This window comes from Denticeps clupeoides, chromosome 2 (genome assembly GCF_900700375.1).
Source record: "Denticeps clupeoides chromosome 2, fDenClu1.1, whole genome shotgun sequence".
Classification (NCBI taxonomy): Eukaryota; Metazoa; Chordata; class Actinopteri; order Clupeiformes; family Denticipitidae; genus Denticeps; species Denticeps clupeoides.
In genome coordinates this window covers 27,585,345-27,608,830 of record NC_041708.1, presented here as the reverse complement: position 1 = coordinate 27,608,830, position 23,486 = coordinate 27,585,345, and the positions used below count along the sequence as shown (strand labels likewise).

The window sequence follows — 23,486 nt, the reverse complement described above, 5'->3', positions numbered from 1 at the left end:
CTGTTGCATCAAATAAAAATAGCGGTTTCTAAGCTGAAACCGAGGCAGAATGCAATTTAAAGTTCGTTTAAGTACCACATCAGATGCAGTCGGCCTATCACAGTGCACTGTAGTAGAATGAAAGATTCTTTTAACTTTAAAAAGAAGATTTTTATGTGGCTGTGACTGATGATTATTACTGCGATAACTTTTCTTTTAGTAACCCACATGAAGGTGACCCCTATGGACCTGGCAACCACCTCCCTCCTGAATGTGTTCAGCGGAGACGAATGTGGCACAGAAGGTTCTTGGCGCATGGGTGTGGAACAGGACGTGACCCCCACCTCTGGATGCGCTGCCCTGGGCATCCGACTTCCCCACACCGAGCACGAGCTCTTCCGGACGGAGAGTGACGTGTCCGGGAGAAGGATGCTCTTCAATGGTCAACGTCCCACCAATGGCTCTAGCCCCGACCAGGCCCACAAACGAGCCACGTCGTACCAGCCGCCGCTGCTTCACTGCTCCCCCGGCAGCCAGGGGGCGCTCAACGCTGGGAGAGAAGGCGACCAACACTACCGGCTGGGCAATGGCTTCGCCGAACGCAACTTTGCCGACATGCTTCACCTTCTGATTGGTGGTTTTATCACATTAACCCTGTTCTAGGCTGCAGTTGGGCAGAAATTGGCAGATCGAAGGAGAATATTTTGAGGACATTGCTTTACCCCACCAAAGAAAGTATTCTGCGTATACTCAAACATGTCAACATGTACAGAAAACAACATGATGTAAAAAAAAACTAACACTATGGTGTTATCGCTACAGAAACGTAGCAATTCGAAAATATCAAAGCTTTCCAGAGCCACGCGAGGGATCGTAATTAATGGGACCCCCATGGACCAGGTCCTCCGTCCCGGGTGGAACCAAGGGGAACGCACATCTTCATATGCACGGAGGGGGCATGTCTCATCACTGACTGACCGACTGAAGCGCTTCGAACCGTCACAGGCGGAAATGTAGCATTAAAGCAGTGCGGGCCACCCCTCGTCCATCATATTCTTATGCTGCGCTGCCGGAGGTTTGAATCCCAGCTGCGCCGCTTTCAGCGCGCTCTGGCTTGAGTGCGTCGAGAGAGAATGATTGGCTTGGCAGGGATAAGCCGGCCCGGGTGAATTCCCCATCATCGCTATAGCAACTCCTGCTGTCGGCCAGGGCGCATGTGGCATCAGCGAATCATCTGACGCACGGCTACTCGTTTGTAGTAGAAGTGTAGGCCGTGGCGCTTGGTGTCATCCCAGATTGACTCATGTGGTCGCGCCATGTTTGGGGAGAGAATGAATGTGTGGGACCAGTTGCCAGTAAGAGGTTTTAAAAAAGGGAAGATGCAATTTTGTGGGTATTGTTATCAGATCTAGGAACACCAGTACAGAAATGACCCGTTTTCATATATGATGTGTTCATTACATAACATGTAACGTGAAATACTTCCAAGGTGGATAACGGCTGAATTTGCCAAGGTTAAATCAGTAGAATTTTATCTGCATAAAAGGATTTGCGCCTCATTTATCCAGGGGAGGGGGGTTTGGTGGTTCAGTTCCAAAAAACAAGTTTCTAGTACACTGGACACAGATTTTTTTTGGCATATTATTAATAATAATAATGTAAATACAAACCAACAGCAAGCTTGTTAAAGATACTTTATTTTCAGATTTTACATTAAATACCATGAAACAGGACTGTATTAATGCAGACCTTAATTTAGCCAAGAATTTCTTCACAATGGATTTACATCTTGGTTGCAAAGAAAAATCTTGACAGGAACTGAATGAAAGTTTTATCATTTGGTTTGGTTTGTTAAAAAGAAAGACAGGGGGCACCTACTTTCCCCAGAAGCTCCTAACATTCGTCAGACAAAAAAAAAAAAAAAGAACTATCTCTGAAACCAGACGAACTTGAACAGAGCTTTTAAATGTGGAGCCACTCAGCAATGAGAACTATGCTTGGGACTCTGTTGTATTTCATAAAAGGAATAAAATAACATGTACAGGACACTTGAAACATTCTCTTCAACTTTCATTAAAACCACAGCAAGGAAGAAACAACCCATTCCATTTTATTTCAGGAATCTTCATCAAGGTCTCTACAAGGTCTCTCCCAGGCTTGCGTGCCATCAACGCATTTAACAATTTTATTCTCCTCCCCGATCCTTAAAAAAAAAAAAAAGAAAGAAAGAAAGAGAACTGTGAGAACTGTTTAACGGAGACAAAGGGAACACTTTATTCTCACTGCCAGGTATAAGACTGTACGTGTGTTTGTGTTTATGAACCAAGTGAAAACTGCAAAAAGGCAAGGCCTGGTGATGATTCTGCACACGGGCGCGGCTGCACCAGGCCGCGCTACCACAGATGACAGCGGGTCGAACGAGCACACGCTGGGGAGAACGGGGGCGGGGAGCCGGGTCGGCGCGTCGCCAGTTAACCTAAGACGAACTTCCCTAGGAAGAATCCGATGAAGATGGCTGCGACGACCACAAGTAGCGAGGGAAGTGAACTGGCACCGTGTTCTTTGCTCATCATGGCGCCCGTGTTTGACACCATGTTGTCGGACCGGTGGCTGTGTCTCATTCTCACGCCGTCGTCCTGGGAGAAAGGAGGGGAGAGAACGGAATCAGTTCTGTGCGGGTTCTCATGCGTCTGCTCCGTTCCCAAATTCAGGTGACCACAAAAGGAAACGTGACCTTCACCGACCGAGCTGGCCAGCAGCAGCAGGGCAGTGATCGTTGCCTTAGCAACCATTCCAAAACATTTTAAATAAAAAGAAACCAAAAAAAAAAAAAAAACACTAAAACTGCTGGATCAAAATTTACACCATGTTATATAGATTGTATATCACGCTAGGAATATGTTTTTTTTAATGCGTTTTTCAAACCTAAATTAAAATGCAAGATTATATACACTTAACTTAAAGGGGCAAAGCAAATTATTTGCAGGGGCTTTGGCAAAGACGTTTACCTGCTCAGTATAAAATGCTGACCTTGGGTAGATTCTACACTAGTTAATCGATCCGAATCGGCACTGCTATAGAGTACAAAGAAATAAATACAAATGGCTGCGTACAAACAGAAACACAAGGTCATGAAAAATACTGTATACAAAAAAAAAAAAAAAAAAAAGTCCAAGCTCCACATGCAGCGTTTGGTTGCTCGCATGCCGTGTGACCCTAACTGGGCCGACGTTGTAATGAACACATTCAGACAGGAGCGCCCCGAGGAACAGGGTTGGTCTCATCAGTAATCCCGACTGGTAATTGAGCAAATTAGACCGTCGATACAGGTCCGTTACTCAGGTCTGGAGTTCAGTACAGGGACTGAAAAAGTTATACTGCTGCTATATTTTCATATTTTGTGCTTCACATTGCCTCCACAAAACACCACTCTCTGGAGTCAAATCAAGCATTTTTGGCTCCATGCAAATCTGTGGTCCCTAAAAGTGCAAACATGACAATGTAATAAAAATTGATTTTTGATTTGTACCTTGAGCTGCCTGTTCTCCTCCTGAAGTCTGATGACTTCTGTCTGCAGCCGTTTGCACTCCTCCATCAGCTTCTTCATCTCCGTGTCATCCAGGGCCTGGCTGCCGAACTTGCCCGCCGACATGCCATCGGCTTTGGGTGCATTAAGTACTGGTGCAGATTTGTTGACGTCGACATCGTTCTACAAGCCAACGATATGAGACTTAATGAGCGGCCAGTCACATAATGTGCCAGACACCCAAACAATTATTTCTTTTTTTCTCAAATGGCTGGACAATGTATGAGGAGGTCTGAGGTATTTATATATATATATTTTTTTTAATACCCTGGAGAGGTCTGTATGGAAGTCAGTTTTCACCATCAAATGTTGAGATACTACACAAGTATTATTTATTTTGGTTCCATATCCCACAACCCTGATTATGGTGGAAAGGAGCTTCCGTCCTACTGCCAATTAACTATTTTATACATTGAAACCTATTCAAATTTGCCTCCTGCAGGCCACAAACCTGACACTCGCTGCCTTTCACTGAAATACGCTCTGACTTTTGCCCTGGAAAGTCACTGAGTTCTTTAGGGATGACCCCTTTCCCGCTGACCAAGGGGGTGAAGTACTCGCAGAAGGCCAGAGCACTAAGAGGCCTAGCAAACTTGGGGGAGGTTTGAGAAGTGGAGAACTCGGCAGATCTGCTGCGGAGCTCCTGGATATGGCCACACCCAGCAGGGATGAAGGGAGGGAGAAAAGTGCACAAGCAATATGCATGATAAGCAGGATTCAGAAACCACAGCATTCAATGCAAACAGATGAACTCTGAATTGTAACAGGGTTCTTACCCCTTCAGCATGAAATAAATCCGCGCTTTTGTTTTGTGCATTTTTAGGGTCTATAAGAACCACGTGTAACTATTCACAGTCACAAGGCATGACGAGTAAATGAGATGAGGAGATGCAATGTTAGTCTCAATGACAATCGAAAAGCCTACAGAAATGACTGTACCTAGGCGAATGCAGGGAAAGGATGAACCTACAATAACAAGACAAGAAGAGAGAAAGCCTTGTAGGATCTACAAAAGCATGAGGAACGCTGTGAAGAACACAACACATTGCCTCACAGAAGAGCCTAGATTATTTATAAAAAAAAAACAAACACACACAGCAGGATTAAATACAGTGCAGTCCATTGAGAAAGCTTGCTTTTAGCGACTGTGCCAAAGCAAGGGCATGCACTAGGAAAAAAAAAATATATTAAAAAAAAAAATCTAACTGCCACACTGCACTCACCACTTTATCATTTTCAGAAAGCAGCTCAAACACACAGCGGAGTTTGGAATCCATGAGGTCATCAGGTTTCGCCTCTTTCCACTGTTTTCAAGCAAGAACACAAACTTGTCAGCTTTTTTGGAGACAGCACAACATCAACTAACAAAGCACTGTTTCCAAATTCTTTATAATGTGACTGCTTTTCATTAAAAAAGTAAATACTTTTTTAGCCATTTCCAAGACTGACTGCAGATAATACGACCATGTACCATATAACACAAATCTTAATTAAAAAATGTATAGATTTTGTGATGACTGGGTAACATCTATGAACATGGGACATATTCTGCCCTCTACTGGCAAAATCAAGTCAGCAGCTTAATATTATATATTTACACATATACACACACACACACACAAAACGCTACAGTTAAAATCCAGTTAATGCATCATGAACCCATATTTAATAAAGAAAAAAAATATATCTTGAAAAGACTCTTACCATTCCCTCCAAGTCTGTGATGTTGGAAGGAGCAAAAATGCTCTGGACCATAAATTTGTGTTTACTTTTTTCATTTGGATCGTAGTCAAAAGGCTGCAGCATTACTGTGGAGGACAGGGAACATATTCACTTGCAAAAATCGGATCGACGCTGATGATGGAAGCAGAAGGAACATCCATGGACCGTTTTAACGTTTGGTTGTGCTTGCAAGTCACGCATACTGTCCCAAATCCTCACCTGAGACTGTAACTGTGGCCCCGGGGTCAATGACAGCACTGTTGGGTCGTACACAATACCGGCGCGGTGCCGTAGTCTTCACTTTGAAACATATTTTCTTGTCTGAGGGATTCTTTAGTTTGAGATTTGTGGTTACAACATCTGTGAAAGGGCCTACAATAGGAGACAAGGAGAAATGAACACAATTATGAGATAAGAACACATCGGTTTACAGTTCAGTTGCAGCTAAATCAGAAATGCTGACACATGACACTGAAACCTAATCTACTATTGCAACACTAAACCAAACATTTCATGACAATCAAGTAAGCACCGTATATGACAATTAATATTTAATTATGGTTGAAATGGGGCTGAGGTGGCCTAGCAGTTAAGGAAGCGGTCCCGTAATCAGAAGGTTGTCGGTTTTAATCCTGATCCGTCAAGGTGCCACTGAGCAAAGCACTGTCCCCACACACTGCTCCCCGGGCGCCTGTCATGGCTGCCCACTGCTCACTCAGGGTGATGGGATAAATGCAGAGGACAAATTTCAATGTGTGCACCGTGTGCTGTGAATCACATGTGACAATCACTTCACTTTATTTATATATATATACACACACACACACATACATACATACATACACACACATCTGGACAGTGCAATAGGAGGAAAGCTGGACATTCGTCCCTGTTTTATGTGAACAAATCCAGGTAACTAAGTTCTAAGCAGCTGTGAACCTAAAACCTATTCTGGTGAATATGACACACATATACGCTAGTGATCGGCTGTAGATGATATAATCTGACTCAGATGAGTAGTGGTGTAACTATTTCCTGAAATCTGAACGAAATCCGGCACCAGAGCCTGGAAGGTACGCGACTGCGCATATCGCAAACATTAAATAAATTTCTCTCGTCAACCTGGTCGTTACACGGACCGTAACAACGCATGGGCGTACATTGATTAACGCATATTAACTAATGCTATCGTCTGTCGATATAGACAGATAGATCCCGACTTTACGCTGTCACCATTTGGGTTACTTCCGTTCAGGTAAATGTTTATTAGCCAGCTAGCTTAGCCACGTAGCAAGCTGCTACCTACTAGCATCCGGCGCGGCGTCTATTTGCATTCAGCGCAACTTTATAACAGAGTAACGATCAGCCGGTGATCAGTAGGATCAACTCGTGGCTTTATTATCTTGGCCCTTTGCGTCAACTAAAGTGAAGTATGAAACACACTCTTGAGGTGCACTGCGTTCGCAACTCGAGTCAGATCCCCGTCTGACAAGATCGACAAAACCCTCTTGTCAGTCTTGTTGTTAAAGAACGGGGTCCGGAAAGCGAAGAGGAGGAAAGCCGTCGCGGAATAGTGATAAAGGAGTCATCTCGAACAGGTCCTGTTTTTTACTACCCCTGGGTAGCGCGTCGTGCTAGCCTAGCATGCTAAGTTAGCCAGGTGAGCGGTTAGCCGGACGTCTGACAGGCCGGATCGTCTCCGTAACGCGTCGGGCCGTATAAAAGCCGAAACGTGCTGCCTTCTGACAGCCGCGACGAATAAAAAAAAAAAATCCACTTCGGCCAAAACGACCGGAGTTTCCGGGCCTGCGTTTGAACGCCGCGGAGAAGCCCGCAGAGACCCGTGGTTCCTCTCGAATGAAACCGGCACAAGGTAGAGGCCTTCGAATCCCCGCTCCTTCTAGAAATAATGGCGGCGAGCGCGGCGTCGGGGCCGTAACGTTGATCCTCCCCGGTGCCCGGCTTTAATCCGAAGCCGAGAGCTTCTAACAAGTGGCAGGCGAGTGTGCGCGTCCTACCTTTGAACTTGAGATCGCTCGGCGGATCGAGGATTAAGACTTGCTCCAGTTTGGACATGTCTGGTGTGAGCTACGCTACGGTGCCGAGGGACGGGAACAAATGTGTTAAAACGCTAAATAAAAATGTCCTGACTCCACACCGTCGGACCCACTGCCGTCCGTGAACGAGCACAGTAGTCGTGTGTCATCTGATAGCGAACGGACGAGTCTTTAGGGAATGGATCATTTTTGGAGATCAAACCGATTCTTTTTAACGAACAAATCGTTTCCGTAAAAACTACTTTTCATAAATATCTGAATTATCTGAAGACGTTTATTCTGTTTGTTTTGTTCTTTTTTCGCTGTAAAATGTGTTCTGTTCTGTTGTGAACACACAGAGCCACACGATCGTCAAGTACTTTAACAATGTGTTAAATGGCTCTTTACCAGTCTTCTTTTTTTTTCTTGCCGATGGATCTGTTTTTAATACATAATATCCAGCCCCTTGGCTCGAGTAAAAAGGCCTTTTAACTTGAATTCAGACAAATGATCCGGATCTCTGCGAAGAGCCGGATGCCGGATCTTCAGTTCCACGCGTCATGATTCGGCGCTCGAATGGCAAGCAGGAACAGTCGCGAGTTTATGGCGAACGCCTACAGGATGAATTGAAATGCACATTAGGAATGAGTCGGCTTGCGGAATATTTAACAAAGCGCGCCTTCGTTCTAAACTGGTGTGCATTGCTGTGACGTCTCAGTAATACGGTGTGAATTACGATACGATTACTTTTACAGCTACTGAATTGTAACGCGCATGAAACACCTAAGTGCAGGTACAGAACACAGCAGAGCACAACCACGAGGAACCGACCATGCAAATGTGTTGTCTTTTTTTTTTCTTTAATTTAATCTAATCCTTGTGTAATTTGCGCGTAGTAGTTTCCCGGACCTTGAATAATTACAACAATTAATATGTTTTTTTTTTTTTTATTAATTCATGTATTAATTTTTACTGTCAGTAGCGGTATATTTCATGCCGTCCATTTGTGCATTCTGGCCTGTAGGCGGCGTAGTTATTTCCAGCCCGCCGGTCGGCAACTCTTCTTTTCCTCCCTCCGCTGTTTTCTCCCCCGTGCTGATCACTTTAAATGTAGGACCAGGACAAGATGGCGGGTGGGTAGACTTTTTTATTTACACGAGTCCGAGGGACGCGGGCGCAGAGCGTGGCCTTTCGCCGGCTTCGCTGGTGCTCGTTTTTTTTTACCTCAAAAGTCCGCGCCGCGGCGACTGATGACGATTCCCCCCCTTTCTCTCCTTCCCCCTTTTCTTTATTTTAAATTTGCAGATTTGTCTTTGCTCCAGGAGGACTCCCAGGAGGAGATAGACGGATGTAAGTTTGCCCGCCGCGGCTGGCGGTTCGAGCGCATCTCCGAACGTCATACTAGCGGGTTTTATTTTTTTATTTCTTGCACGAAGCGCGGTTCGCGTGTCCGGCGCCGCAAGTTCGGCTTCTCCCCCCGCGGACCGGCGCCCTTCCTCGGACGCGTTCCCGAGCTCCGCCGCCCGAACTTTCCTGCCGATTCGTCCACGTTCCGCGGAGTTCCGTCCCACGCGGCGGGACGTGGCTCTTTTTTTTTTGTGGTTTTTGTGCAATTCGAGATTTGAAGAAATCTGTGCTCGCCAGCTCCTCAATCCCCGGTTAGATTGAGTTAGTTGATGCTAGTAGGTTGGGTGTTGGGTGCAGGTTGCTTTGGCACGAAGTAGCTTAAAAGCCTGAAGTTTAAAGTATTCCGCTTTTAACTTGGTCAGCCCTACCTGATGATGATGATAATAATAATAATAATGGTTATTTGCGAAGGTTCTCAGTCATCCAGGTCATGGTCATCTCAAAAAGTGCTTTTTTTAGAAAATTATTAATGGATGTAAACAGTGTTTGAGAAAACAAGGTGGAATTACATTTTACAGCAGCATTTATCAGACGCCCTTATCCAGAGCGACTTACAATCAGTAGTTACAGGGACAGTCCCCCCCTGGAGACACTCAGGGTTAAGTGTCTTGCTCAGGGACACAATGGTAGTAAGTGGGATTTGAACCTGGGTCTCCTGGTTTATAGGCGAGTGTGTTACCCGCTAGGCTACTACCACCCCTAATTGGATGAGTCAGTCAAGATGGAATCCCAAACCTACCGAAGAACATTTAATGCCTGAAAACCTTTTTCCATTTTAACTTGCGTGCTCATTCCGCTCCGAGTGTCCAACCTCCAACAAAATGCTCCCGAACTCCCAGGTTGTAGCGGCTGCTAGTCATGCATTTCCTCGGTTTCGGGGTTGTAGTGTTGCATACTTATTTTATTTGTTGTTGTACTGCATGAGTCATGGACGATTGTTTAAGCGTTAACACCTAGAAGATTCGTGACTCACTTTGGACCTGTTGTGACTGTGGCCGCGACTCGCACGCTCATTCACCACTGCCAGGGCCTGCTTGGGGACGTGGGTGTCTGCTCATGCCGTATGTCTCCAATGTTTCTAATAGTTGGTGTGGATGACTACAGCTCAGAGTCTGACGCCATTATTCTACCTTCAGCCTTGGACTTCGTATCGCAGGATGAGATGCTGACGCCTCTGGGAAGACTGGATAAATACGTTTCGAGTGAAAACATTTTTAACAGGTACCCCCCCCCCCCCCCCCACCATCTCCTCGCTTCACACCATGGGTTGGGTTTTTTATTTTTATTTTCCCTTCCCCCCCCCCCCCCCCCCCCCCCCCCCCCCATCAGCGACGCTCGAATACCTGCATTTCATTGGGCCAGTGGTGGCCTAGCGGTTAAGGAAGCGGCCCCGTAATCAGAAGGTTGCCGGATCAAATCCCGATCCGCCAAGGTGCCTCCGATCAAAGCACCATCCCCACACTCACCAAGGGTGATGGTTAAAAGCAGAGGACACATTTTGTTGTCACTGTGTGCTGTGCTGCAGTGTTTCATAATGACGATCACTTTCACTTCAAGCGTGTTTCTGTTGAGAATGTTATCGACTAACGGAAACGGCACAATTTACATCGCAGACAGATGGTTGCTAGAAGTTTGTTGGACACGCTGAAAGCGGTCAGCGAAGACGAGAGGGACTGTGTTGCGGTCTTGGAGCGAGTGAGCAGGCTCGCGGATGACTCAGGTAAGGTGCCATCTGTGCTCGGCGCTTCATTATTCCCGGCCACACTCGAAATCGCTTTGTTGCTGCTTGCGGGTGGAAGTTCGGACTCTTTGCTGAGCTCTATTTCTATCACAGAAACTCTGTTTCTTTCTCTCTATCCCTCTGAAAGGCCAGAGCTGGCTTCCACCTCAGGCCCCTCTAAGCGTCCGTCCTTGGGCGACTGCTTTCTGGAAGGTTGTAATGCGATGCTTAATTGGGCTCATGAATACATTACAAGTATGCCCTTTAGGCTAGATATAGTTTTGAACCGGAAATCAGCAAGGAAATAGTATGACCAGACAATTTGCCTTATTGCATCATGTCATCTTTTTTTCTTTTCTCCCCCACATGCGCTTCTGGCCATTAACATTTCAACATGTGGTTTTGTAGTTGTGAAACCTGACTCTTCCTTGTCCTTCTGTGGCCGTTCTTTCATTTCTAGTTCCTTTTTATTTAATTTATTTCTTATTTTTTTTATATATAAATAATTGTGAAACGAACCCTTTTCTTTCAGAGCCTACAGTTAGAGCGGAACTGATGGAACAAGTTCCTCACATTGCCATTTTCTGCCAAGTGAACCGGCCTTCCATTCCGTTTGCCTTTTCAAAGTACCTGCTACCGATTGTAGTGCGATACCTCGCAGATCCGAATAATCAGGTAAGAGTGCGAAGTGCCTGTCGTGGGAGGGAGGTGCAAGTCATCGTCTTTGTATAGAAGTCATTAACATGGTCTAAATGCATCATCATGGTCACGTGCTAAACCTGCCCTCCCCCTCCCAGGTTCGAAAGACTAGTCAGGCGGCGCTTCTCATGTTGCTGGAGAAGGAGTTGATTGAGAGAGTGGACATCGAGAGCCTGGTCTGCCCCGTACTAGTCGACCTCACGGCGCCGGACAGCAACGATGATGTTAAGACTGAGGCCATGGCGGTGAGGGGAGGGGGTGTCTTTCCTCTTCCATTCCATACCTTTATCAAATTTATTACACACTATATGAGCTGATGTCGGGTTAACTGTGTTGCTGAGGGTTAGTGCTGCACGATTTGGGGAAAAAGACATATTGCGATATGCGATTGCGATATGATAAAGGACACTTGCTTGTATATCAATGAAAAGTCGCACACAAATTACTAATAGTGAAATGTTTAATTTCAAAGTGAAACATACAAACTACTTATAACAACCTGAAATGCCCAGTGCTTTCAAAATACAATATTCTACCAAATTAAATAATCACAAAAATCTCTTTTACATTACTGTCGAACGACAAACCCTGGTAAGGCTAAACAACTGTTTTGATTATATTTGGCCATTATAAAATCCCGTATTATAGTTCTTACGTTTAACCAAAACGTTGTTTGGAGGCTGACTTGAACACAGGAATGCATAGCTTCGCTAGCTTAGCTAAGGTTGAGACTTATAAAACGGGATTTTATAATAACCAAATATATTCAAAACAATTGTACAGCCTTACCTATGAAATGTAGCCCCCCCGGGATCTGATTTGGAGCGTACAGCGGTTTGTACAGCCCCAAGCAGCACAAGAGTGAGGCATTTTTATGCACTTCTCTCCATAGACATGTATATGCGTCACTCCACAGCACAGCAATATGGCGGCGACGTTGACGTATGATGCAGCGCGTCATGCGGCGTCTACCCATATGTCTCCGAATCGAAAGTCATGTGACCAAACACGTCACATCCGACCGAAGTGAGACTTCAGTCAGCTCGCAAACTTTGAGAGAATGGATCAGATATGTTGCCGATCCAATCCATGTACTAATCATTTAAATCGCAGCTTTTTGCGTTCATGTAATCGCACAGACTGACATTGCGATTACGATTGTGATTAGATTAATCGTGCAGCACTACTGAAGGTGTAGCAGAATTTGTACAATTGAGGCCTTCCACTTGGGCCCGCAACTCTTCCTCTCGTGGGTTTCTCAACATGCCTTTCGCTTTGTGCAGATCATCTGTAATATGGCGCCAATGGTGGGCAAAGACATCACAGAGCGGCTCTTCCTCCCAAGGTTCTGCGAGATGTGCTGCGACTGCAGGATGTTCCACGTGCGCAAGGTTTGTGCGCTTCAGGACGTTATGTAGTCGCGGGCTTCATTTTGTCTTGTTTGTTTCTTGATCCTTTTTTTATTTTTTTGCCAGGTCTGCGCTGCAAATTTTGGGGATATGTGTTCTGTTGTTGGTGGGGAGGCTACTGAGGAGCTGTTGGTATGTGTCCGTGCATGGATAAGTTTTTTTTTTTTTTTTTTTTTTTTAAATTTCTTCACTTGCATGCGATCACAATGGTTAGGCAGTTCGTGTCATGAGGTCATGTCTGAGCACTGTACTGGGGTGTGTGTGTGTGTGTGTGTGTGTGTTGCTATCTATTCTGCGGGTACGCTTTAGATGAAGGCCTGTGTTGTGTAAGCCGTGTCGGGCCTTCCAGCCTCTCACTCTCTTCCCCCATCTTGTTTTTCCCGTGCGCTCTTCCTGTCCAGCTGCCGCGTTTTTTCCAGCTCTGCTCCGATAACGTGTGGGGGGTGCGGAAAGCCTGCGCCGAGTGCTTCATGACCGTTTCCTCCGCAACATCGCAGGAAGTGCGGCGGACCAAACTCGCCACGCTGTTCATCAGCCTCATAAGCGACCCCTCCCGATGGGTGAGACTTTCATGCATCGCTTTCAAAAGAATTCACGTGAATTCAAAAGGAATTTGCCTAAAAAAAAATAGTTGATAAGATTTATTCAACACATGAATGTATGTTTTATCCTAGCTAAAGTCATTTTGAGAGACGTATAGTGTACCAAAAGGTGGCTTTTTCTTTAAAGGTCCCCAATCATGAAAATTTCACTTTGTGAGATTGTTTAACATTAATACGAGTTCCCCTAGCCCGTGTATGGTCCTGCAGTGGCTATAAATGGCGATATGTACAGTACAGGCTAAAAGTTTGGACACCTTCTCATTCAATGTGTTTTCTTTATTTTCATGACCATTTACATTGGTAGATTCTCACTGAAGGCATCAAAACTATGAACACATGTGGAGTTATGTACTTAACAAAAAAAGGTGAAATAACTGAAAACATGTTTTATATTCTAGTTTCTTTGCTCTGATTACTGCTTTACACACTCTTGGCGTTCTCTCAATGAGCTTCAAGAGGTCGTCACCTGAAATGGTTTTCCAACAGTCTTGAAGGAGTTCCCAGAGGTGTTTAGCACTTGTTGGCCCCTTTGCCTTCACTCTGTGGTCCAGCTCACCCCAAACCATCTCGACTGGGTTCAGGTCCGGTGACTGTGGAGGTCAGGTCTCCACTTTTTGTTAAGTACGTAACTCCACATGTGGTCATTCATAGTTTGGTAGATTCTCACTGAAGGCATCAATGTACATGGTCATGAAAATAAAGAAAACACATTAAATGAGAAGGTGTGTCAACTTTTGGCCTGTGCTGTATAAAGCGGTTATTGGTTATTCTGCAATCTCTGTTCAGAGATTGTCTGACCTGGAATTTGTCTCCTTATGTCATCATAAGGGGAAAGGTTACATCCCGTTTCTCATGCTTTGTCCTCCCATAGAATTTCCTACTCCACAGACCTTCATGGCTTGAGAACATGCGACGCGTTGCAGTTGCTCGGTGATTACATTTCTGTCTGGGGGAAAAACGCAGACACTACTTCCTGCCTGCGCCAAACAGGAAATATTCATGACGTCATTTCCTGCGAATGCCTGCTTACTACTGCTCTCCTCCTCGTCCCGCCTCCCTCCTCCTCATTAGCATTTAAAGCTACACACACAGAAATGGCACATCCAGAGGAAATCTCGTTGTGAGACTGGTTAAAAGTGCCTGTAATTCTGCACCAAGGCTGAATTTCAGAAATAGACTTCAGAGACTGTATTAGGGGACCAATAAGTCCGTTATAAAAGCAAAAAAGCGCTCGTCCATCTAGTCCAAATGTAATTAAAATTAATTGAAATTGATTACATACATGATTAAAATTAAGGTTCTGTAATTTCAAAAATGGGCAAAGACAGATTAGTTGTAATACAGGTTTTTTTTGTGCAGTTTTCCAGACCTTGAAAAGTCAGGAATTGTGTGAAAGACGGGGAAATAAAGCCACTAGCTGTAGTGAAGTGATATCCAATCAAAGCCCCTGTTGGGCCGGAAATAAATCTGCTGTTGTGGATGTCGTGTCTATCCTGCATTCATTCGATTTATTGGTTTATTCAATTAAAATATGTATGCAGTGCACATTGTGCTGAAATGCGAAGGTGGCAAAATAGTTCAGCAACTTCACTGCTGTCCGGGAATACCTTGGCTGCATTCGTGTGGGGGGGGGGATAAAACGTGATTTTTTTTTTTTTTTTTTTTTTTTTGGGCCCCAAGGTTGAGTGGCGTGCCTCGCGTGTCCTGGCAGGCCCTGCCTGCATCTGCTAATGATTCCTTGTTCTGCTCTTGTCAGGTGAGGCAGGCTGCCTTCCAGTCCCTTGGGCAGTTTATCTCCACCTTCGCCAGCCCCTCCAGCAGCGCGGGCCAGTATTTCAAAGAGGGTGGGGACGAGGGAGACCGGAGCACGAAAGACAGACTGAATAATAGGTACGGCCTGACCCATTAGTTGCATGGTTCCTAGATAACTATGTTTTGGAGAAATGTGCATGTCTGTTTTTCTGCCATTTCATTGTTTTGATTGCACCAAATTATATTCGAAGTTCAATGTTGAATTCTGTAATGATTTGTTCTCTTTGTGTAGTTTTGGGGACATTTCAGAGAACTCGAATCTTGCCGAGCCCTCCATCAGAGTATCTTCAGAGGACTGGCGAGAGGACCACCTTGAATGTCAGAACCAGAAAGAGAATGTGACCTCCCCAGAACAGGACTCTAGTTCCCAGAACCGCCTCTGCCATCAGGAGAACAGTCGGGGTGATGTTCTGGGCTTCTGCCGGACCCAGGATTGCAGCGTGGATGTTGGTGAGGAAGGAGGTGGCGAGCAAGCAGCCGAGGAATTGGCTAGCGATTGTTGTGACAGTGATGCCAGTTCAAAGTGCCTCATCGGTGAAGCACAGCCCCCATATGACCTGTTAGATCCTGACATGGGTCCCTCAGAAGAGCAGCTTCTGAGTTCACGCGATCCCCCCACAAATGAGCACAGCAATTCTACGCAGGGCCTTGTGGTGCAGGACCTGCATGAGGAGAGTGCCTCCACCGTGGAGCCTACTGAACAGTCAGACTCCCCGAGACAGAACATTCCAGAACAGGAACTGTACAATTCTTTTCACTACTGGAGGACGCCCATCCCCGAGATTGATCTGGACATGGAGCTGCTGGAGAAGGAGCGCCGTAGCGATTCACCCAGCCTCGGGCCCTCTGGTCGATGCGGAGCTACCCCAGCCCTGGGCAGGAAGCAACTGGAGGAGCTCATTGAGAACCTTGAGCCGCACATTGATGACCCAGATGTAAAGGGTAGGCCATCTCTCTTACATAGCAGAAGAGCAGCTGTTTGCACAAATGGAGCCCTAAATTAGAGGCTGTACTGTTGAGTGCAGCAGAAATGTTCTGCTGTGTCAGTTTCCTTACTGCTGCAGTTAGGGTTCGAACGCGACTGACCTCATGACACTTGACCTCATATTTCTAAAACATGCTCTTATTAACATGCATTAAAGAATAGTTACTTCAGCACGTTATAATAAGAAAAAATATAGAACTGTTGTATTGATCACCACGAATGTAAATGGCTGGTATTTCTCTCCGGTCACCTTTTGTTAGTTAGTGGCCAGGAATAGAAATTTAGTCATACAAAGAAGCCCGAGATGGTACGAACAGATTAGTTTGAGCCTGAAGTCAACCCCACAGAGAACAAAGTTCTGTTCGTACTTTATTTATTTATTGATTTATTGATTTATTTTCTTTCTTTTGATACCTTTTAAAATGACATGAAGGTGCTTTGAGCGCTGTGCGTTGGGGCTGGTTAACGTTGTTCTATTTAAACATCTCTCCTCAAAGACAGCGGGCCTTTTTCTTTCATTTTCTGGTTAAAAAAAAAAAAAAAAAAAAAGCGTGTTATTAGCCTTGTGAGACTCCTGTCTTCTGACAATCTGGGCAAGGCACTATGGGCCATAAAGTATTTGGTATTTGAACAAGAATGACACAGACAGTGTGTAATATATATGTAAGTTGCAGCTCACGCAGTCAGGCGGGGGCCATCTAGTAGAGCTAATGTGAAGATCTCTTTAATTGTCTACATATTTTTAATTGTATCTGAAAAATGGGGATTTTATTAATCTTGATAAAAAATTCTGATCATAAATGAATGAACAATGAAGCGGTCCCAGGCGTAGAAGCTACTTGACCTGTGGCAGATAACAAAACATCACTGCTCTGCTGTGCTATATTGCCTATACCAGGTGATTATTTCAGAAAATTACGACTTTTGCCCATGAAAGGAAAGAATTTGCTTTAGTATTTTAACACGTTTGTGCATGTTCATGTCCTTATTCATTTTTATCTGTTTATATTTTGAGCAGCACAAGTAGATGTTCTTACTGCTGCCCTCAGAGCCACAACACTAGACCCACATCTGGAGGAGAAGTTTCTACTGTCCAGTCGCATGCAGGTCTCCCATGATAACCCATTTGGTGTATCCCTGATGGAATCCAGTGAGTTAGAGGTGAGTAGGCAGGCGTCCGTCCATCATCGGTGGAAGCTAAGCAAAGTTATTCAGGGGCCAAATTAGAAAAGGATGTGTGTGCATATGTATTTCTCTATATATGGCATATACTATTAGTTTAAATAACTCACACTTCTTGCCTGGCTCTTTGCTCACAATGGGGGAAAAAAAAAAGTGTGAAAAATGTGTGTCCGTCAGAGTCGAGAAGCAACCCTCCACATCAGCCATGGTGGTGACTCTGAGCTGAGTGACTGCAGCAGTCTGGAGGAGGAGAAGAAATCCAAACAGCAGGTTATTTAATGCCTGGCAGTAAACAGCAGTTTTTCTTGTTTTCATCTAGATATGGATCTTTCACTATCTATGCTATTTTTTAGGGGATAGATTAAACCGATCAATCTTTGAAATTCTTGAAATAATTGGTAGTTATAAATAATTTTGTATTCCAGAGGGCTTTAGTGCTATGAACTGGTGTACTAAAGGCCTTTTCCTCTTTCAGGATGTGGTGCCTCAAGCTCTTCTGGATCAGTATTTATCCATGACCGACCCTTCTCGTGCCCAGACGGTGGACATGGAGATTGCCAAACATTGTGCCTACAGCCTCCCAGGTGTTGCCCTGACCTTGGGCAGACAGAACTGGCACTGTCTGCGGGACACTTATGAGACACTTGCTGCTGATATGCAGGTGCTAAGACGCTTGATCCTTGTACACTGTTGCTCTTACTGTTGTGTGTTGTGGAACACTTGGCGCAGTGTGGGGGCAAAATTAAATATGTATACTATTTAAAGGTCCAATGACATTTGGTCCCCTAATACTGCCTCTGTCTCTGAAGTGTCTTTCTGGTGCAGAATTACAGCCACTTTTAACCAGTCTCACAATTAGATTTCCCCAGGACTCACTGTTTCGGTGTCTGTAGCTTTAGATGCTAATGAGGAGAGCGGCCTATTCCGTTGAACAGAACTTTTCATGTCATGGGACCTTTTAATGTTCAGATTTTCAGGTGCCGATCCTGAGCAAATATTAGTCACTACTAAGAGGTCCTCATAAATCCTGATGCTGTCTGCTTCCTTGTCAACTAGGTGTGTGGAGGTTCACGTATGGGCTGGTTGCACAATGACAGGACTGGAGGCTTGGCTGAGTGTTTCTGGTTTTGTACTGAAGTAGCCTCTTAAGCTCAGTGTGTGTGTCCTTCATCTCCTGGGTCTCTCCATATGCACTCAATCCCTTTCCAATCCCCCTCATTAGCCCTTAGAAGGAGACCTGTCTCCATTGAAAATGAACTAGAACCAGTTCTAGCCTCTTGCTCCCTTTAGCAGTTTACCATTTATGGGCGCTGAATATAGTCCATTGTGCTGGCTAGGTGTGTCTTGGTGTCTACAGAACCTGGTTGTGTCGTAATGTGTGGTTTGGGTAGATTTAGACCAAGGCTTAAGGTAGGAGTTTCCTGCTAGTACTCTGTTTGCGAGTCTGTTAAAAGTTAGGCAGCTCCATCTTTTGTTCACGGTCTTCCTCAATCCTTCTGTAGTGGAAGGTGAGGCGGACGCTGGCCTTCTCCATCCATGAGCTGGCTCTCATCTTGGGAGATCAGTTGACTGCTGCAGACCTGGTGCCCATCTTTAACAGCTTCATGAAAGACTTGGATGAGGTGCGGATAGGAGTGCTGAAGCACCTCTATGACTTCCTCAAGGTGAGTTTGTCAGACACGTGAGTCTACCTTATTAAATCAGCTTTAAAGGCCAGAGGTATGCACATACACACAGTTGCCCTGTCAGTCCCTTTAGGATTTTGGAAAGTTGTCATCGCAAAATTTGACTTCATGCATTCAGACTGAAGGGAAGAGAATTGTATTAAATTGTTATTCAGTTGTTATGTGATTAATGTACACATGCTTCTATTTGTATCAACGTACGTATGAACACTCAGATCAGGCGGCCAATTGTATGACAAATCATATCATGTTTCACTGCATTATATGCCAAAAAAAACACTGGCATAAGTTGCTTTTAGGTATTAGCTAATACATTCAAATTATGCCACTTACTATTATATATTATATGCCATGTTAATATTGTATAAGAACTTTGACTTAATACAAGAACAAAAAACTATTCTTTTGAGAACACTTGCAACAGACTGAGTCAGGGTGATTCGCCTTGGCTGGTCGTGCATGTCTGCAACTCTCTGTGAGTGCTTTATGATAGAAAAAGGGTTTTCAATTGAATACTTTCGTTTGTGTTCCACCGCAATGTTGCATGTGGTACAAAATAATTTAACCCCATTTTGTGCATAGCACTTGGAAACTGTTGTGCATGATCCTAGTGGAAATATTTGAGGGTAAATGAGCAGTATTCCTTTCACACGTTTGCAATAATCAGTAACACGGAAGTGAAACTATTTACGTTTTTTTTTTTAGTGATTGGTCAAAATTACAAAAAAAGTTGTGGCGATTCGCCTAAAGTGCAAAGCGCAAATAATTTGTATTAATTGTTGCGATCGCAAAATCGCAGATTCCTGGTTGGACTGATACTCCCACAGTGGTGTATCTGACCTACTTGGTAGTAAGCGCTGTAAAATGTCAACTCCAATGTCCATTGAATTTCCTGTTTTCACTCATACGGGTGAACACAAATTAGGCACAGGTCATGACTTGTGTTTTCTTTCTCTCAGCTGCTACATCAAGAAACCCGTCGCAAATACCTCTATCAGCTTCAGGAATTCCTAGTGACAGACAACAGCCGAAACTGGCGCTTCAGATCCGAACTAGCTGAGTATGTTTTTTATTTATTTATTTTTAATAATTGTCTGCCTTACAAAACAATGAAAGCCCATCGAGCGAGGCAGATTTGTTGAAAAGGTCTGACGTGGAGCCCTCCCCTCACAGGCAGCTGGTGCTGTTGTTGGAGCTGTATAGTGGACAGGACGTATATGACTACCTGAGACCTGTGGCCTTTAAGCTGTGCACAGACAAAGTGTCTTCTGTACGATGGACGTCTTACAGACTGGTATGATGTAATACCTGTATGATAATCATTTGTGGATCAGATTGTTGTTGCTAGCTGAATATTGAGGAGGTGTGTGTGTGTGGTGTGTTTTGCAGCTGAGTGAGATGATCAGGAAGCTGTCGACTTGTCCCGCGCTGCTGGTAGATTTTCTAGTGGAGCTGGTGGATAAATTCTGCCACTGTCCGAAGTGGTCTGGACGACAAGCCTTTGCCTTTGTGTGTCAGGTGAGAATGTATTACAGCTTTTATTTATTTTTTTAATTTTTTTTTTTCTTCCGCAGAAATGCACTGTTTGTCATGATGAGCTATGGAACACATTCTTGTTCAGATTCACTCTTTGTATTTGGAGCTTTTGAAACTTCATTTGGACTCGTGCTTAAGAAACCAAGCTGTACAGTTTCTCAGGAGTATAGCTCTGAATAGAGACTCTGGGAGGCTCAGTGTGTGGCACTTGACTGGGCAGAGTTGCTTATGTCACATCACTGGGGGTCTCAATGCTGCCTTTTGTGTGGGGGGTACAATGAGACCTCACTTCAGCACGCAAGGCAATGGATTGAATGTCTGACTTGCTTTCTCACTCGCCCCATTTTCTCTCTCAGCTGGTGATAGAGGATGTCTGCTTGTCTCTGGAACACTTCTCAGAGCACCTGCTGGCCCCACTGCTCCAACTGGCATCAGACCCAGTGCCCAATGTAAGGGCGCTGCTGGCCAAGACCATCCGACAGAGCTTGCTGGAAAGAGGTGAGACCCCAGTTAAATACACTGAGAACTCAGTGTTATTATAATATCTCATTATTATTTTCATTATATTATTCTATTTACACATTCTGATTTTCATTTCCCGTATGAAAAGATTGGAGAATTGGTTTAATAAAATGAGTGTGCACACTCCTTTACCCTGGGAGGGTAATACTAATCAGTCAAGATTTACCTTGTCCAATTCATACTTGTCCAGTTTATTGCAGGCCTAGCCTGGTACAGGGTGGTAGTGGCCTAGTGAGCAAGACACTATATGAACCAGAAGACCATAAAGACCCAGGTTCAATCCCCACTTTTCTATGGGTCTCAATGCTGCCTTTTGTGTGGGGGGTACAATGAGACTTCACTTCAGCACGCGAGGCAATGGATTGAATGTCTGACTTGCTTTCTCACTCAACCCATTTTCAACTTTTGTTGTCTTAACCCTGAGTGTCTCCAGGGGGACTGTCCTTGTAACTACTGGTTGTAAGTCGCTCTGGATAAGGTTACCTGATAAATGCCATAAATGTAGAGTTTGTAAACATTTGTCAATATTTTCTGGAATTTTGGGAGCTGGAAACTAGCTACTGTACTAAGCAACACAAAAAAACATTAGCATTAATTGCAGGTGAGTCTAGCATCATTCTGGGAAAAAGAAAAAATATATATACATATATATCCATGCTAATGAGTGGTGGACAGTGCTCACATGGCAAATCTGAGGTGTGCATTGTGATTATGTGTTGTGTAGCGGTGTGTTGGCTTTTTTTTTTTTTTGCTCTCTGGCCCTTTGCTGGCACACTCTAATGTTCTCTGTTCTCTTTACTACTTGCATTGCTAATTTTATTTGGTTTCAGAACTGCAATTCTAATAGGGACCCGTACATATAGGTTGCTTTTTGTGCATCTGAACCCACTGAAATTGTCATTTAACATTTCGGGCGTCTGGAGGGTGGTAGTAGCCTAGTGTGTAACACACTCGCCTATGAACCAGGAGACCAGGTTCAAATCCCATTGTGTCCCTGAGCAAGACACTTAACCCCAAGTTGCTCCAGGGGGGGACTGTCCCTGTAACTACTGATTGTAAGTCGCTCTGGATAAGGGTGTCTGATAAATGCTGTAAATGTAAACATTTCTGACTGCACCGGTCCACACCAGATCAAATGCTGCTTGCATTTGTGCACCAAAATCTGGGTTGTGGAATTTTGCCTCAATAGTCATAATTATGGCTAACCTTATGGCAGGAGAAGGATATTATTAGTGACCGTTTCTGAGCAGCCGTTATTTTGCCCTGTGACTTATTTAACAGTGGGGTGTGTGCAGCGACTCATGCATAACTGATTTAGGTGTAGAACTTCCAGCATTCTTTCCCATGCACCGTACCATTTCCAGAACTTTGGGCCACAACAAACCATGGGTCTGCCATATGGGTCAGGCATGGTGCTCAAGTATGTGTGTGTGTGTGTGCGCGCGCATATACATGATATGTTTGGTTAGTGTTGTGTGCTCCATTTATGCAAAATAATTTACATTTTTAAATATTTAAAAAAACATATATTTTTTTAAATATTGCTGTCCCATCTGCTCAGGATTTTTCCCAAAAAACATCCACCATACAAAGCTTAGTAGTAAAAAAACTAACTTTTGCATTCTTTCTTTTACAGAATATTTCTTGCACTCTGCAAACTCTCATCAGGAAGCTCTGGAGCAGACGCTGGTAGCCTTGCAGATGGACTTGGACAAAGACGTCAAGTATTTTGCTAGCGTGCATCCTGGGAGCACACGGATCAATGAGGACGCAATGAGCACCACGTCCTCCACTTACTGAGGGCACGCATGTTTCCTTTCCCAGTCACAAACACTTGCTCTCTTTCACCCCTTTCTCACACACTCATCCCCTTGACCTTGGTGTAGGTCGGGGATTGGGAAGTGTGTGGACCTGCTATGAAATAAAGACTACAGAAATTATGCACAAGAGGACTGGCTTCATCCAACTCCTCGTATGCTCCTCATATCAACTCACTACAACTTTTGGTGCATTTAATTTAATTTTTAATTTTTTTTGCCATAGAAGCCTTAAATGAGTCTTCCTTAAAGATAATACTTGAATGTTTGGGGCAATTAAGATGTCTACAACAAAGGATGAAAACAAGATGGGATGTTAGGTTCTTGGACCATTTCTCCCCTGGTTGTCATCATGGTTGTCTTCTCTTTCTGTCAGTAGGACCTAATTCTAGCCGAGTGCCAGTATATCACAGCTTTATGGAACCACAATAGCAAGGTAAAGATTGTAGTGCACATGTTTAATTTTTTTTTTTTTTTTTGATACTGTAAATGACACTTCATGTGCTGCGTAATTTGTGTCTGCGCCGCAAGGGCTCTGGTGTACGTGGTTTTTAACTCTTGTGCAGCACATTGTTGTACCTATGAACAAGGGCATTCCCTGGAATGCAGGGATCCTATCATTAAAGTGAATTTAAAGAAATATATTTTTATGGACATAACTGGCTGTTGTGAGGTGGTGTTGAACAGCGAGGCCAGCGCAGTCACCTGTTTTTAACTGAAGAATAAAATACGGCGATACATCCTATTCACAAGCTTTGGCCCTTGCTTTGTTTCCCTTGTCTTCTCA

General features: G+C 44.3%; 3 protein-coding genes across 6 annotated transcripts in view; 2 read left to right on the top strand and 1 right to left on the bottom strand.

Moving 5' to 3' along the window:
• Nucleotides 1–2,034, top strand: part of LOC114769886 (protein APCDD1-like) — a 6,558-nt gene extending 4,524 nt beyond the window's left edge. Inside the window, exon 5 of the mRNA XM_028963219.1 lies at nt 200–2,034. Coding sequence (XP_028819052.1) covers nt 200–642 — 443 coding nt within the window. The 3' untranslated portion in view covers nt 643–2,034. The remainder of the gene's footprint in view (nt 1–199) is intronic.
• vapa (VAMP (vesicle-associated membrane protein)-associated protein A) lies at nt 1,657–7,513 on the bottom strand. Its single transcript, XM_028963233.1, has 6 exons — nt 7,306–7,513; nt 5,507–5,659; nt 5,270–5,373; nt 4,789–4,869; nt 3,509–3,688; nt 1,657–2,615 (listed from the first exon to the last, which is right to left on the bottom strand). The coding sequence occupies exons 1-6, from the start codon at nt 7,361–7,363 to the stop codon at nt 2,451–2,453; spliced, it is 741 nt and encodes a 246-aa protein (XP_028819066.1). The 5' UTR covers nt 7,364–7,513; the 3' UTR covers nt 1,657–2,450.
• On the top strand, nt 6,585–23,486 carry ppp4r1 (protein phosphatase 4, regulatory subunit 1). Of its 4 annotated transcripts, none has more exons than XM_028963199.1 (20): nt 6,585–8,116; nt 8,348–8,456; nt 8,629–8,673; nt 9,816–9,951; nt 10,344–10,450; nt 10,983–11,125; nt 11,248–11,394; nt 12,433–12,540; nt 12,625–12,690; nt 12,960–13,118; nt 14,917–15,050; nt 15,205–15,914; nt 16,976–17,118; nt 17,615–17,800; nt 18,642–18,803; nt 19,784–19,884; nt 19,998–20,118; nt 20,214–20,342; nt 20,717–20,858; nt 22,519–23,486. In XM_028963199.1, exons 2-20 carry the CDS (start codon nt 8,450–8,452, stop codon nt 22,680–22,682), a joined length of 2,910 nt encoding a protein of 969 aa, XP_028819032.1. In that variant the 5' UTR covers nt 6,585–8,116; nt 8,348–8,449; the 3' UTR covers nt 22,683–23,486. The 4 variants fall into 4 exon arrangements, with proteins under 4 accessions (XP_028819032.1, XP_028819022.1, XP_028819014.1 ...); XM_028963189.1 differs by lacking the exon at nt 6,585–8,116 and adding an exon at nt 17,317–17,409 and having other exon boundaries at nt 9,867–9,951; nt 22,519–23,485; XM_028963181.1 differs by lacking the exon at nt 6,585–8,116 and adding an exon at nt 17,317–17,409 and having other exon boundaries at nt 22,519–23,485.